The sequence below is a fragment of the Schistocerca serialis genome, chromosome 7 (assembly GCF_023864345.2).
Source record: "Schistocerca serialis cubense isolate TAMUIC-IGC-003099 chromosome 7, iqSchSeri2.2, whole genome shotgun sequence".
NCBI classification, from domain to species: Eukaryota; Metazoa; Arthropoda; class Insecta; order Orthoptera; family Acrididae; genus Schistocerca; species Schistocerca serialis.
Window position 1 is genome coordinate 181,615,268 of NC_064644.1, and position 15,308 is coordinate 181,630,575.

Below are 15,308 nucleotides of genomic sequence, written 5' to 3' on the forward strand. Positions count from 1 at the left end.
CTTTGAATACCCGAGAGTCTCGATCATTGCAGACGGACTTCCACTGCTGACCGACAACTTAGAGCCAATTGTCGAGTTGGAATCCGCACGATTCAGCGTGTCTGTAGCAGTGGCTGTGACAGGACGTCCCGAGCCTGGCCTATCATGGAGCTCTGTTTCTGCCATGGAGCTCAGTTTCTGCATTTCCTGAGGCTGAACTACCTTTACCCACCGCCCAAACGTACTCCTATCAGTTGCAGCATCGCCATACACTGCACACAAACGTTTGTGGATGTTCACCATGGATTCTTTATCTGCACACAAGAATTCAGTACCAGCACGCTGCTTGTAACATGAGTCGTATGTAGACGCCATTTTGAAGCTGTACTACGGCTCTGCCATCTGCCAGAACGGTTCTTAACTTTACCGGCGCACGGAACAAACGTCAAATGTGAAGCACCAACAAGGATGTTTGTCTATGTGTATTAATGGCCTTTTAAAAAAGTGTGGGGCATTACTTATTGAACGACCCTCGTTCATCTGCGACAGACTTACAGCACAGCGGTACCTCAGTGATGTTCTACGCTCTGTCACGTTGCCCTATGCGGTAAGCAGTCTTGGACCCACATTTCAGCAAGATAATGCCCGTTCGCACACGGCGAGGGTTCCTGTTGTTTGTCTTCATTCTTTCAAAACGCTACTTTGGCCAACAAGGTCGCCGGAGTTTTCCCCAATTGAGAACTCTTAGAGCATTGTTGGCAGGGCCCTCAAACCAACTAGGGATTTGGACAATCTAGCGTGCCAGTTGGACAGAATTTGGCACGATATCCCTCAGGCGGACGTCTAAAAACTCTATCAATACATGCCGAATAATTGCTTGCACAAGAACCAGAGGTGGACCAACATGTCACTGACGTGTAGCTTTCTCTTCTGAATAAATCAACCAATTGTTCTAAAATTGTAATCATCTGCTTGTCTGTACATGTACATCACATCTACTGATTTACGTCCCATTCACATAATTCGTTTCTGGTGCTTCGTTTCCTTGTCTTAGAGAGTATTCAGCCCCTTGTGAAAATCACTAATGTTACTGGATTCCCCGTTTTTGGCACCTATCGTCACTACAATTATTCTGTATTAGTCTCCACTCCACTTATGTACTATCCTTACCACGTCGGGGTGGCCGAGCGGCTCTAGGCGCTACAGTCTGGAATCCTGCCTCGGGCATGGATGTGTGTGATGTCCTTAGGTTAGTTAGGTTTACGTAGTTCTAAGTTCTAGGGTGCTGATGACCTCAGATGTTAAGTCACATAGTGCTCAGAGCCATTTTGGACTTTACCATGTCATACGCCTGGAGCGCTATTCAGTTGCTGAGTGGTCATAATGTTTGAGCCCCTCATTCATCAGTAATATATAAATGTCTGGTTAGATGCAAGAGTAGTGTTATACATACACAAAAGGCACTTTCAAATGGTTCAAATGGCTCTGAGCACTATGAGACTTAACATCTGAGGTCATCAGTCCCCAGAACTTAGAACTACTTAAACCTAACTAACCTAAGGACATCACACACTTCCATGCTCGAGGCAGGATTCGAACCTGCGACCGTAGCGGTCGTGCGGTTCCAGACTGACACGCATGGAAACACTCGGCCACACCGGCCGGCAAAGGCACTTTCATCTTATTGCGCCCTCGCACCTCTGAGAGTGGAAGTTTGGTGACATGGCCTTAGTAGATTCCCATTATTAAACGACCATTCTCCTGGCCTCACATCAGATCTTGATATTTTATGCCAGTAATTCTATTCCCTTTCTTAGGCTATCTCATATTCAATGGACATCGGGTAAATGCTCACTGATGCGTTTCATATGCGCAGCAGCCGTTGGAGCATGAAACGCCGTGTTGAACCTCGCAGCTTGTCGAGTCAGAGCTCAGACCAGGAGACAGTGCTGGGCCACTCCGCCATTCTGGTGCGGCTGCTGGGCCTCCGGTATCCACAAGGAGGCAGCCGTTGCATTGCCAGTACCATTGCTGCCGGTGTCTCGCTGGCATTCCCATGCGGGGAACTGACTTTGTCTGTCCTCAAGCTACTAATATCGTCCACAAGATCTCGAGGAACTAGTCATGTGTATATTCATCATAGTAATATAGAGCTAAATTTTTATTAAGATAAGCAGTTCCAGTCCTTTTTTAATTAGAAGATTTTTAAGATACTCTACTGGCCATTAAAATTGCTACACCAAGAAGAAATGCAGATGATAAACTGGTATTCATTGGACAAATATATTATACTAGAACTGACATGTGATTACATTTTCACACAATTTTGGTGCATAGATCCTGAGAAATCAATACCCGGAACAACCACCTCTGGCCGTAATAACGGCCTGGGCATTGAGTCAAACAGAGCTTGGATGGCGTGTACAGGTACAGCTGCCCATGCAGCTTCAACACGATACCACAGTTCATCAAGAGTAACGACTGGCGTATTGTGACGAGCCAGCTGCTCGGGCACCATTGACCAGACAGTTTCAGTTGGTGAGAGACCTGGAGAATGTGCTGGCCAGGTCTGCAGTCGAACATTTTCTGTATCCAGAAAGGCTCGTACAGGACCTGCAACATGCAGTCGTGCATTATCCTGCTGAAATGAAGGGTTTCGCAGGGATCGAATGAAGGGTACAGCCATGGGTCATAACACATCTGAAATGTAACGTCCACTGTTCAAAGTGCCGTCAATGCGAACAAGAGGTGACCGAGACGTGTAACCAATGGCACCCCATACCATTACGCCGGGTAATACTCCAGTATGGCGATGACGAATAAACGCATCCAATGTGCGTTCACCGCGATGTCGCCAAACACAGATGCTACCATCATGATGCTGTAAACAGAACCTGGATTCATCCGAAAAAATGACTTCTGCCATTCGTGCCCCCAGGTTCGTCGTTGAGTACACGTACACCATCGCAGGCGCTCCTGTATGTGATGCAGCGTCAAGGGTAACAACAACCATGGTCTCCGAGCTGATAGTCCATGCTGCTGCAAACGTCGTCGAACTGTTCGTGCATATGGTTGTTGTCTTGCAAACGTCCCCATCTGTTGACTCAGGGATCCAGACGTGACTGCACGATCCGTTACAGCCATGCGGATAAGATGCCTGTCATCTCGACTACTAGTGATACGAGGCCATTGGGATCCAGCACGGCGTTCCGTATTACCCTCCTGAACCCACCGATTCCATATTCTGGTAGCAGTCATTGGATCTCGACCAACGCGAGCAGCAATGTCGTGATACGATAAACAGCAATCGCGATAGGCTACAATCCGACCTTTATGAAAGTCGGAAAAGTGATGGTACGCATTTCTCCTCCTCACACGGGACATCACAACAACGTTTCACCAGGCACCGCCGGTCAACTGATGTTTGTGTATGACAAATCGGTTGGATACTTTCCTCATGTAAGCACGTTGTAGGGGTTGCCACCGGCGCCAACCTTGTATGAATGCTCTGAAAAGCTAATCATTTGCATATTACAGCATCTTCTTCCTGTCGGTTAAATTTGGCGTCTGTAGCACGTCATCGTCGTGGTGTAGCAATTTTAATGGCCAACAGTGTAGTTTCCCCATGAGGTTTTCTTGTGTACAGTGTTGAAGCGAAACAAGCGCTGTATCGTGGGTGAGATAAAGAGGCGAGCGAGTGTGCTGGAACTTACCCCAGTTCACTGCTAGTAGCGCCACGTCACCTTAACGCTTGTGTGTTTAGAGCACAAGTATTTCACCATGATTAAGTATAAAATTAAAAGTCTAAATTTCCGTTTAAAACTTTGTTAACATTTATTTTATTGTAACAACTTTATCAAGTCTTAATGTAATTAAACTAATAGTTTCGGTAAAAATGCAGTTATAAGAAAAAAATAAGCGTCGCTAAATAATAAAGCTAGAAAGCCAGAGTTCGGTCAGAATGTGCCTATGGAGGTCAGAAATAAGTGGAGCAAGTTTCAAAGTAAAAGAATGAAAATTACTACCGGGATCCACGTTTTTAAGAAAAATAAGTGGCGCTAGAAACGCAAAAATTTGTTTTATGTTTCAGTTCATTCTAAAAATGATAACTAAGAGAGTAATTTAATGACAACCAGATTTGTGACTAAAATATACCCATTTGTAGTAGATTAAGTACCTGTAATTTTAATGATAGAAAATTTTGGTTACAGCACATCATAAAACCTTTTGAATAATATAGCTATACTAACTTTTAGAACCATAATAGTAACAACATCTAATACAAGTTCTAGTAAAGCCTTCGTTCAGAGGTAATGATTTACCGTTAGTTCCACTATAAAAATTTTAGAAGGTAAAGTTTTTATTCAAGCGAGCTGAAACTTTTTCTGTGCTTTCAAACAACTTACCTAAATACATGTAAAAATGAAAAAGATTCTGAATTAATTCATAACTATGTTATTAAAGATTATGTGTCGGAGAAAGCGGTCGTTCTGAAGCTGCTGCTGTGTACATTGGCAGAAAACAAAAGACGTTCTCTCGGCCGTCCGCTGCGGAACATGCGTAAATACAGTCCAAGAGGTAAGAAAACTCAGCCACTGTAAGATCCACGTCTGTTAAACGTCGGATCGCGCTCTGCCTCGGATGACGTCAGAGACGAACTATGACAAAACGTATCTTCTCTGTAATAACGGATAGTGAACTCGCGAGGACTGTACACCGTCCGGGATCGCTTAGATATTCCCTGAAGTAACTGTTACTGTGCCGTCCGTGACAATTACAAATCCGCGTGGCAAGTGGTGATTATTATTTCCACTTTTGTGGCGATCATTTATTTTGAACATTTTTTTGAGTGTAAGTAGTCAGGGCGATAGACAATTGGTAGGAATGTACTGTAGAGGCCGCCTCTCAACTGATAATAGCGCTGTTTAAGATAAAAAGATTTACTAACAACTGAACATAGTGACTTTCAAATTGTTGTGCGTAATACACTTTGTTCAATATATGTTTGAACTAGAACTTTATACCTTCGTTTATAAGCATAATTCTGATCTCGCTAAGTAGAAAGAGAATAGAAACATTTCTTTCAATGGGCTGGACCAGAATGTGGTTGTGCAGACTGGAAACTAAGGCCAGTATGTTCTCCACCTCCTTCTGGCTGACCACAAAAATAAATACCAGGCTCGTGTGAGAAAGACGGCGAACGAAGACAACAAATTAACCACCACCATTATCACATTAACCCGCCGTCCCACAGTGTCTTCTCAGATACTGAGGGGGAACTTAATGATCACCATTAAAAAATAAAATTACATAATTATTTTTTTCTTTAATATGGGGCTCTTAGTCTGCCGCCAGACCACACTGTATGTTTTCCACAATCCTTACTTGTGCAAGGGTACAACATCGTTACTTGTTACTGCTGGCCACTTACCACTTACCAGCGTCCACACTGGTCTGCACAAAGAAGTTCCGTACGATGACCTCCATTGAAAGTCGCACATGTGCCATCAAGTTACTTACTCGTGGATGACGATTCAAAATGGCTCTGAGCACTATGGGACTAAACATCTGAGGTCATCAGTCCCCTAGAACTTAGAACTACTTAAACCTAACTAACCTAAGGACATCACACACATCCATGCCCGAGGCAGGATTCGAACCTGCGACCGTAGCGGTCGCTCGGTTCCAGACTGTAGTGCCTAGAACCGCTCGGCCATTTCGGCCGGCGGATGACGATTCAGAATCTTCTACGCACCCATCAAGTGTTTGATGCTGCTACCGAATATCGTTGTGGCCAGATGCAAAAAATAAATTGTTGCTAGACGAAACCTCCATTGTACTCCATTGTATCTTCTTCCTTGTTAATTCCAATGTTTTTCAAATTGAGGGTGACTCACCTGATTTAATTGTAGTTATAATTTTATCGAACGTGGCTACGCACTCTTCCCATCAAGTTACCAAGTGGAAGCAATCAAACTGTGATCTACGAAAAATATCACGTTCTGCAAAGGCTGCTCTCCAAGAATCAAAGGTCGGACGAATGCAGCAGATGAAATTTTTTAACCAAATGACATCCGCCTGAAGTGACAGCAGTATCCGTTATACAAGAACAAAGTGAATTTTTGGCTTCTTTCCTTCAACTCCATCTGGAAGTAATTATTTGTCATATCTTATCTATTAAGATAATAAGGGCCACTAAATTGTTTCAAAAGCTCTTCTAAGTTTTCTGGCTGATCTTGCTGAGGTAGCATGACATGGCTCATAACTAGGGAATGTAAAACTAGTCTAACGGAGCCGCCATTCTTTTTAATTAGCATTTTTATTGGATTGTAATATTCACTGCCCGATGTCTCACTTATATCATTCTCTATCATACACTTAATTTTCTTTTCTACAGCTTCTCTGGCTAGTAGTACTGAATACAATTTCATCTTGAATGTTTCTTTTGGACGTACCTTAATTTAAAATTGACGTCCTTCCATCAGTCCATGGTTTCCGATAATTCTTCTCTATTGGTTGTGGGAAAGTTACTCAAAACGACGATATTTTCCGAATTTTAGGTATAACCCTCAGATTGTCTTCTTTTCTCGTTGTGGACACATTATCTTTCCTATAAACTGGCGCTTATATCCCATCATCAATCTCCTAAATCCGCAGAAACTTTTTGTTCTTATTCTACTTTGATAAAGCTGATGAAATTTATTTCCAACATCTTCATTACAATGCTTAAACATCCTCTTCTGAAATCAATTGTACATTTTATTGGCGTCAGCCAATCATTACCCCAAAATTCAATCCGTTCTATCTCATGAGTGCTTGCAAACTAACAGCACGAGTTCCCCTGAGCAGCTGCTGTGATCATATGCATAATGTTTACCAGAGGTAAAGGTATCACTTGTGTTTCACAAAGTTTTTCACACAAATTCATGGATACGAGGTGCATTCAAGTTCTAAGGCCTCCGATTTTTTTTCTAATTAACTACTCACCCGAAATCGATGAAACTGGCGTTACTTCTCGACGTAATCGCCCTGCAGACGCACACATTTTTCACAATGCTGACGCCATGATTCCATGGCAGCGGCTAAGGCTTCTTTAGGAGTATGTTTTGACCACTGGAAAATCGCTGAGGCAATTGCAGTACGGCTGGTGAAAGTGCAGCCACGGAGAGTGTCTTTCATTGTTGGAAAAAGCCAAAAGTCACTAGGAGCCAGGTCAGGTGAGTAGGGAGCATGAGGAATGACTTCAAAGTTGTTATCAGGAAGAAACTGTTGTGTAACGTTAGCTCGATGTTCGGGTGCGTTGTCTTGGAGAAACAGCACATGCACAGCCCTTCCCGGACGTTTTTGTTGCAATGCAGGAAGGAATTTGTTCTTCAAAACATTTTCGTAGGATGCACCTGTTACCGTAGTGCCCTTTGGCACGCAATGGGTAAGGATTACGCCCTCGCTGTCCCAGAACATGGACACCACCATTTTTTCAGCACTGGCGGATACCCGAAATTTTTTAGGTGGCAGTGAATCTGTGTGCTTCCATTGAGCTGACTGGCGCTTTGTTTCTGGATTGAAAAATGGCATCCACGTCTCATCCATTGTCACAACCGACGAAAAGAAAGTCCCATTCATGCTGTCGTTGCGCGTCAACATTGCTTGGCAACATGCCACACGGGCAGCCATGTGGTCGTCAGTCAGCATTCGTGGCACCCACCTGGATGACACTTTTCGCATTTTCAGGTCGTCATGCAGGATTGTGTGCACAGAACCCACAGAAATGCCAACTCTGGGGGCGGTCTGTTCAACAGTCATTCGGCGATCCCCCAAAACAATTCTCTCTACTTTCTCGATCATGTCGTCAGACCGGCTTGTGTGAGCCCGAGGTTGTTTCGGTTTGTTGTCACAAGATGTTCTGCCTTCATTAAACTGTCGCACCCACGAATGCACTTTCGACACATCCATAACTCCATCACCACATGTATCCTTCAGCTGTCGATGAATTTCAATTGGTTTCACACCACGCAAATTCAGAAAACGAATGATTGCACCATGTTCAAGTAAGGAAAACGTCACCATTTTAAGTATTTAAAACAGTTCTCATTCTCGCCGCTGGCGGTAAAATTCCATCTGCCGTACGGTGCTGCCATCTCTGGGACGTATTGACAATGAACGTGGCCTCATTTTAAAACAATGTGCATGTTTTTATCTCTATCCAGTCCGGAGAAAAAAAATTGGAGGCCTTAGAACTTGAATCCACCTCGTATAATGGCTGCAATTTTCTGGCCATGTACACCAGTTTCAGTCACTGCAATTAGAGTTTCATTTGTAGTTTGTACTTCTTCCATTAGATATTCAGCCTTGATGTTTCCCGTATCATACTTCAACATTTGTATCTTTTCAGATAACCCACTATGTTGATTGCATGATCGAAACGGGTCTCACTCGAATCTGTATTTAGTTTATCAAGATAACTCGTAATAAATGCGAACATTTTAGTTTACGTTTCACCGCGACGTTATTGACATTAAATGAAACAACAAGTTTACTGTTATCAGTCAATGTTTATTTATCTCCACGACGCGTTTCAAAGTTTTAACACTCCATCACCAGGTAGATGCACCAGATGATGGAGGTTGAAACCTTTGAAATGCGTCGCGGAGGTAAATAAACAGTGACTAGTAACATAAACTTTTGTTTCATTTAATTTACACTTGTTTTGCCGTTAACTGATGCCTGTTTCTTGTGTTTATTTTCGAGGCGAAAGATCCTGAAATATGTCTTGCACTACCTGTTGGTGGCCACTTCACCGCGCTTTATTGTCTCTTGCCTTAGTGTTTCGCGTCATTAAGAATATTGTGCACTCTTTCAGCACATCTCGTGTACTGTAAATCTTTTCTAACGGTCAGGAAAGCATAAGAGCTCACTGAAATCATTTAACGTTTGCGAACCTTGCTGTCTTCATACTTCCCATGACAAATGTTTTATCAAAAAGTAATCAAATCACCGTCGCTGATGGGGTCATACGGATAGCTATTTCGGTCCCAAAAGTTTTGAAGCAAGTTGCACATTAGTCATTCGCGGCATTCGTAGTTATAAACTGATGATAATTTTTCGTTGATATTTCGCTGTTTTTCTCGTAACCAGTACCTATGATAGAACACATTTTCGAAGACTGCGATGTTCGTATATTGATCAACCATACGGTCTGCCCATGTTCCAGCACCTGCAGTCATGTGTCGAAAATAAAAATATCTGTTTTATGAATTCATGTAAGCATAGCTCTAAATTGTTTCATGAAATCTACTGGGAGTTACTGTATATGTGGGTCGAATTTCCTGAACTGTCTTAGACTGATCATGTTATCGGTGATCATGTTCGTGCAACGGCTCACGTTATGATTTTCTTGCATTTGCTTTTCTACTTCTCCTCAGTTTAATAACGGAATGTTTCTTTTGTTCACAGATATCTTATGCATGAGCTATTTCGTTATTCCTTTCTGTAGTGTCACTATAGTTTGTTTTATAATTTATGTGATCCTGAATTTTGGTAACATCCACATCTATCTCGCAAAAATGCATATTTATCTTACACTTGAACTCAGATGGTGATGCGTTGCGCTATTTGTTACATTCTTTTTTAAATTTATTGAACTGATATGTATGTCATTACGGATAGCTATCACTTTTTGGTCCAACATTTTATGAATTTAATGCTTGAAAAGTTTTATCTCTGCCTGCAGTTCTTGATGATTAGCATTTGACTTCTGTTCACATCTGATCTCAACTCCTGATTGCTACTGTATAGCTTTTGAGTACCTATCCTTATTTCTTGTACCAACTCGATTATCATATTTTCCTTTGATACTTTATGAATACAAATGTTGCCTGTTCCCGCGTCTCTTGATTCAGTGTTACGTTCAAATACGAATTTGCACATTCAATTTCTTCCATAGTTTGACTTCTGGCAACTAGTTATCATTTGTTAATGGCATTCCTGTTATTAGTATCCTGATCAAATCCGTGTCTGCCCCTCGAGATTTAGGTTTTCAGTAATTTCCCTAAACTTCGTGCAAACGACAGAATGAATCCTTTAAAAGGGCGTGCCAATTTCCTTTCTCTTCTTTCCCAGTCCTAGCTTGTGCTCCGTCTCTGATGGCCTCTTTGCCAACAGGACATAAAACGCTGACCTACCTTCCTTGCCTCTCCTCATTAATTACGTCACTGTTCTCGGTTTGTCTAACCATAGTAAATGAAACACGCACACTGCACATGCATTTTACACAGACGAAAAGAAATTAACAGCCTATAGCTTTTCCTGTTCAATGTTGCTTGAAAAATCAACATACATAGAGTGCCCAGTGGCAATACAGTGCTCCGTCACTGCAGATTTCTAGGTACGTACAGTCAGGTGAGGTCCACAGAACACTGCAGGTACACCCGTCTCTTAAAACCTAACAAATCTGCGGTGGCTGAGCACTGTACTGACACTGATGTACGATAATGTCGAAATTTTAGCATCTACTTTATCTTTCTGCGATTCAGTAGTAAAAGAAGCAATTGAAATTCGATTGGCGACGAATTTAATTAATGGAGATAGCGGTTTCAACTTGGAAAAATCATGTAATCCGGCAAATTCTGTAATTAAATCACAAAGATGTCGGTAGGGTACAGCTCTCAGTGACACATCGATATCACTGTGTGGATCGACTGTGCAGCCATAGATTTAATTCTCATGCACATGTTTCACCTCTTTGCCACCTATCAACATCTCTGGTGCCTGATGTATCTTTGGCCTCATACGCAGTGGTTCGGTCCTCTGGTTTAAAAGGACGGAGCAGGAGCTGGGGCGTTAGTCACCTCGGCTCACTCTGAAGATGCCTGGACGGTATTCAGCCGAAATATTAGAAGAAGAAGCTGAATTTATGCGGCTGCACGGCCGAAGATTTATGGAAAAGTATTTACGCCGCGAAAACATGAAGATCAAAATCTGTTAAACTAGAACGTTGGTGAGATTTTGTCAATTTCATAAAGAAATATTCACGTATACACGGTGAATCAAGTGCTGAAATTTCTTCAGCAGATTATCTGTGCAGTCGAGGACATTGCTCTTGAGATAACATTATATAAAAGTCTTGCAAGACCTTGTATTGAACAAACAGGTCGTTGAGCTGGGTACGTCTATTGCCTCATGTTGGAAGTGATGATCTGCATTATCAGCCTAAATCTAGAATGATCTGACGAATGCATCGAAGTCCTTTTTATTTGATAGCATCCATTTCGTCTGTCATATCTCTTACCAAATGATACTCCTCTCGAATTAAGACACTTAATGAAGTCAAATAATTGGTAATGTCGGCTATAAAAGATTTTGTCAACACTCTGCTTACCATAAACTCATGTTTTTCCCTAATGGCGGCCTTTAGTTCAGCCAGCATTCACTGTTTTTCATCAGAACACAAGTCCGTCATACTGTCTTTCTGGCTGGTGTCATAATAATGTTCCAATAAGCGTTTCCCCAGCTCACAATCGTGTGATGGCTTATGAAGCCATATGAAAAGTAAGATAATTCCCTTTCGGCATAGAACAAAATGGTTTCTCCTTTTTTCTTTTTATCGCCCCTCAGCCCCACCTGCGCTGTGCTCAGAACGCTAGGCAGGGGCGCAGGCAAAGCACTCAAGCTCGTGGAACGCTGTTTGGCCAGGGCTGCCAACATTGATACAGGCGCTCGAATTCCGCATCCAAGATTGTCCAGATGCAGTGTTGACACCATTCTACATGTGTAAGGTGTCTGCTCCTTTCGCCGCGCGCGGTAGCTGCGCAGTCTAGGGCGCCATGTCACGGTCCGTGCTGCTCCCGCCTTCGGACGTTCGAGGCCTCCCTCAGGCATGGGTGTGTGTGTTGTCCATAGCTTAAGTTAGATTAAGTAGTATGTAGGCTTAGGGACCGATGACCTCAGCAGTTTGGTGCCATAAGACCTTACCACAAATTTCCAATTTTCTGCTCCTTTACTTTCAAGTACCATACTGCTACCCGGTCTGGTCTGTTATTCCCTTATCTGTAGCGTTATAGGCTATCCTTCAACTAATGATCGAGTTTAAACTGGACTCATCGGCAGAGGTTGCAAATACCGCTGCAGTTGTAAGGTTCAAATCGTTCAAATGGCTATAAGCACTATGGGACTTAACATCTGAGGTCATTAGTCCACTAGAACTTAGAACTACTTAAGCCTAATTAACCTAAGGACATTATACACATCCATGCCCGAGGCAGGATTCGAATCTGCGACCATAGCAGCAGCGCGGTTCCGGCCTGAAGCGTCTAGAAGCGCTCGACCACAGCAGCCGGCTCAGTTGTAAGATTCTTATTATTTTTCAGTAGTTAAAACACGACCGGCTTCGGGCTCTTATATGCCCATCATCAGGTCTTATAACTTTGCTCTGTGACTCAGAGCGCAGCGGTGGACGGAGTACACGACGTGGCGTCCGTTCGCTGGTGATCCACCGCGTCCTGTGCTCGCTCTGGGTCACAGCGCAAAGTTATAAGACCTGGTGATGGGCATGTAAGAGCCCGAAGCCGGTCGTGTTTTAACTACTGAAAAATAAAAACAATCTTACAACTGAAGCGGTATTTGCAACCTCTGCTATAATGCTCAGTTGCGGATGTTCCATCGGCAGGATTGTCTGTGGATTGATTCCAGCTTGGATATCGTTATACTGACCGTTACCCATAGGTATGAGATATCGTCACTCGGATTTACTTGTATTTGTTTCCTTCTGGTTGGTTAAACAGGGAAATCATTCACAAAAGATTCTGTTTGATAACTGTGAAATATATTTGAAGTAAAAATAGTGATTATTTATTGTTTCAAGATAGATTACACTAAAATTATCACACACAACTTTCTCTTAAACGCCACAGATATTGCCCGAACTTTTATACTGAAACTTTATATTTAATTACGATAAATAAATGCGTTTCTTTCCGTTTTGCCAACGTCGTTAATCTTTTAGACACTTTTGTCTCCATGAGCATCAGGAAACTGCTAACTAGCACTATCCTCGAATACTATGGTGTACAAAATACTTCCACGCTCTACGAGCGACTGACAATGATGACCTTTGTATACCGACTGCAAACTACTCGCAGCTTAAAAGCTGCAGCAACGTATCTACACTCGTGTGCAGGGACGATTATTTATTGTTCCACTGGCATTGAGTCCGGTACGGTCTAGTCGTGACGTGAAATAAATACAAAATAAACACTATACTATTGTGCTATGTGAGTATGCAGGCTCCTCACAGTGCTTTCCTATAAAAGCCATTGTTTTCGTTTCCTGAACTGAAATTTATGCCTCATTTTCGTAAAACATTTTATTCAAGTCAAGAAAATTTACCTGCAGGACATCTTTTCTTGAAAGCACTGTAAATCAGTCAGCACAAAGAAGATCTAATGGAACATCGCTCAGGTGTATCCCAGTGTTAAATTTAAAACTTCATCTGCAATTAGCGTAATCGATGTAAATATTAAACAGAATAGGAGATAAATCATATTCACTGGTAATTCATCGCGAACGATGGGACAGAAGCTGGCTATGAAGTACTTGAATAATGATGGTTGAAATCAGCAGCTGTATTGTAATCCACCGTCGTGAATTCAAAACATGCTACCAGTCTCGACACATTTTTGGGTTTGAAACTACAGCATATTTTGAGTAAACAGCGTTGGATTACAACACAGCTGTTGGTTTCAACTAGCATTGTTCAAGTAAATCACATTAATTCTCATTCCTTTGCTCGTCGGGAGTGAGTTTGTCAGTTTTAGACCTAGATCTAACACAAATAATATGTTTTCGTCCATGCTCTGATTTCAGTTATCACATCTATTACCTACTATGACTTCATTATTTTTCATAGTCCTTCTTACCACGTTGTCAAAGGTTTTCTCGAAATTTAAGACATTTACTGTTTATCTTGGTTAGCTCCCGTTGTTTTTCAATATAAAGTAAAAATAGTAGTACACTTGTATCATCTGTGAAAAGTATAAAATTGTCATCTTTTAACAATACTACTGGAAAGTCATTGATGTATATCACAAGCAGACAAACCAAAATAGAAGCATGTGGTACACATGTAATCAGGAAATTCCTGTGAAATCCGAGAACAGAATCACGTAAATACTAGCCAAAGAATACCGCTCATTCTGAAAAGAGATATTGTTACCGTTGTAACTTAGTGTCTTGTAGTTACACACTACCCCATGTAAACTGTTTCCACTCACATTATTTTAGGACGTTTGCAGTTCAGATGATATCTTGTGTCAGTTATGACGAACATTTCTCGCTTATACCAACGAGTAGCTGATATCTTTGTTACTACTAAAATTCACAGGAGAAGCGCCGTCCACTATCGCTGGCGTTCGTACCCGTCGTGGAAGCGCCATCTGACTCTGCGGTGATCGTCGAGCCTCCAGCAGACATTCTGAGGAACGGCAGTTACAACCAGGTCCCCATAATTGTGGGCGTCACTTCCGCTGAAGGCACCGTCGTACCCACCTGTAAGTAACACGATCTGTGTTCATTCCCCTCGTCCACTTGGGTCATATGTGATTCGCATGCCACATTTGTAATACTTACAATACGAATCTATATCTATATAGTATACTGTGGGGGGAAAAGAGTTCAATTGTCCTTTCAGTATTCAGATTACGAGTTCTGCTAAGGTCACCATGTTTTGATTCAGGTCCAGACGGAATCCCAGTTCTGTTTCACAGAAAATGTTCTGCGGCATTGGCTCCTTACTTATCTTGCATTTATCGTTAATCTCTCTCCCAGAAGAATGTCCCGAGCGACTGGAAAAAAAACGCAGGTGACTCCTGTGTATAACAAAGGTAAAACAAAGGACTCGCATAATCACAGACCAGTATCCTTCGGTTTGCTGCAAAATTGGTGAACACATTGTGAGTTTGGATACAATAAAGCTCCTTGAGACGTAAAAAGCTCCTGTCCAAATTTCAGCACTGACTGAGAAAGCATAGCTCGTGCGAAACTCAGCTTGCCCTTTTCTCACAGCCTACAAATCAAGGATGGAGAGCAACAGGCAGATTCCATGTTCCCAGATTTCTGGAAAGCGTTTGACACGGTGCCCCACTGCAGACTGTTGACGGAGGCCAGAGCATACGGAACAGGTTCCGGGATTTGTGAGTGGCTCGAAGCCTTTTTAAGTAATACAACCCAGTACGTTGTCATCGACAGCGTGTGTTCATCAGATACAAGGTTATCGTCAAGAGCGTCCCAGGGCACTCTGACAGACAGGGTGAACAGCAAATTACGGCTGTTTACCG

The 15,308-nt window shown here is 42.4% G+C and overlaps 1 protein-coding gene across 1 annotated transcript in view; it reads left to right on the forward strand.

The window, feature by feature from the left end:
• Nucleotides 1-15,308, forward strand: part of LOC126412957 (juvenile hormone esterase-like) — a 112,297-nt gene that overhangs the window by 7,311 nt on the left and 89,678 nt on the right. The window contains exon 2 of the mRNA XM_050082849.1: nucleotides 14,357-14,522. Coding sequence (XP_049938806.1) covers nucleotides 14,357-14,522 — 166 coding nt within the window. The remainder of the gene's footprint in view (nucleotides 1-14,356; nucleotides 14,523-15,308) is intronic.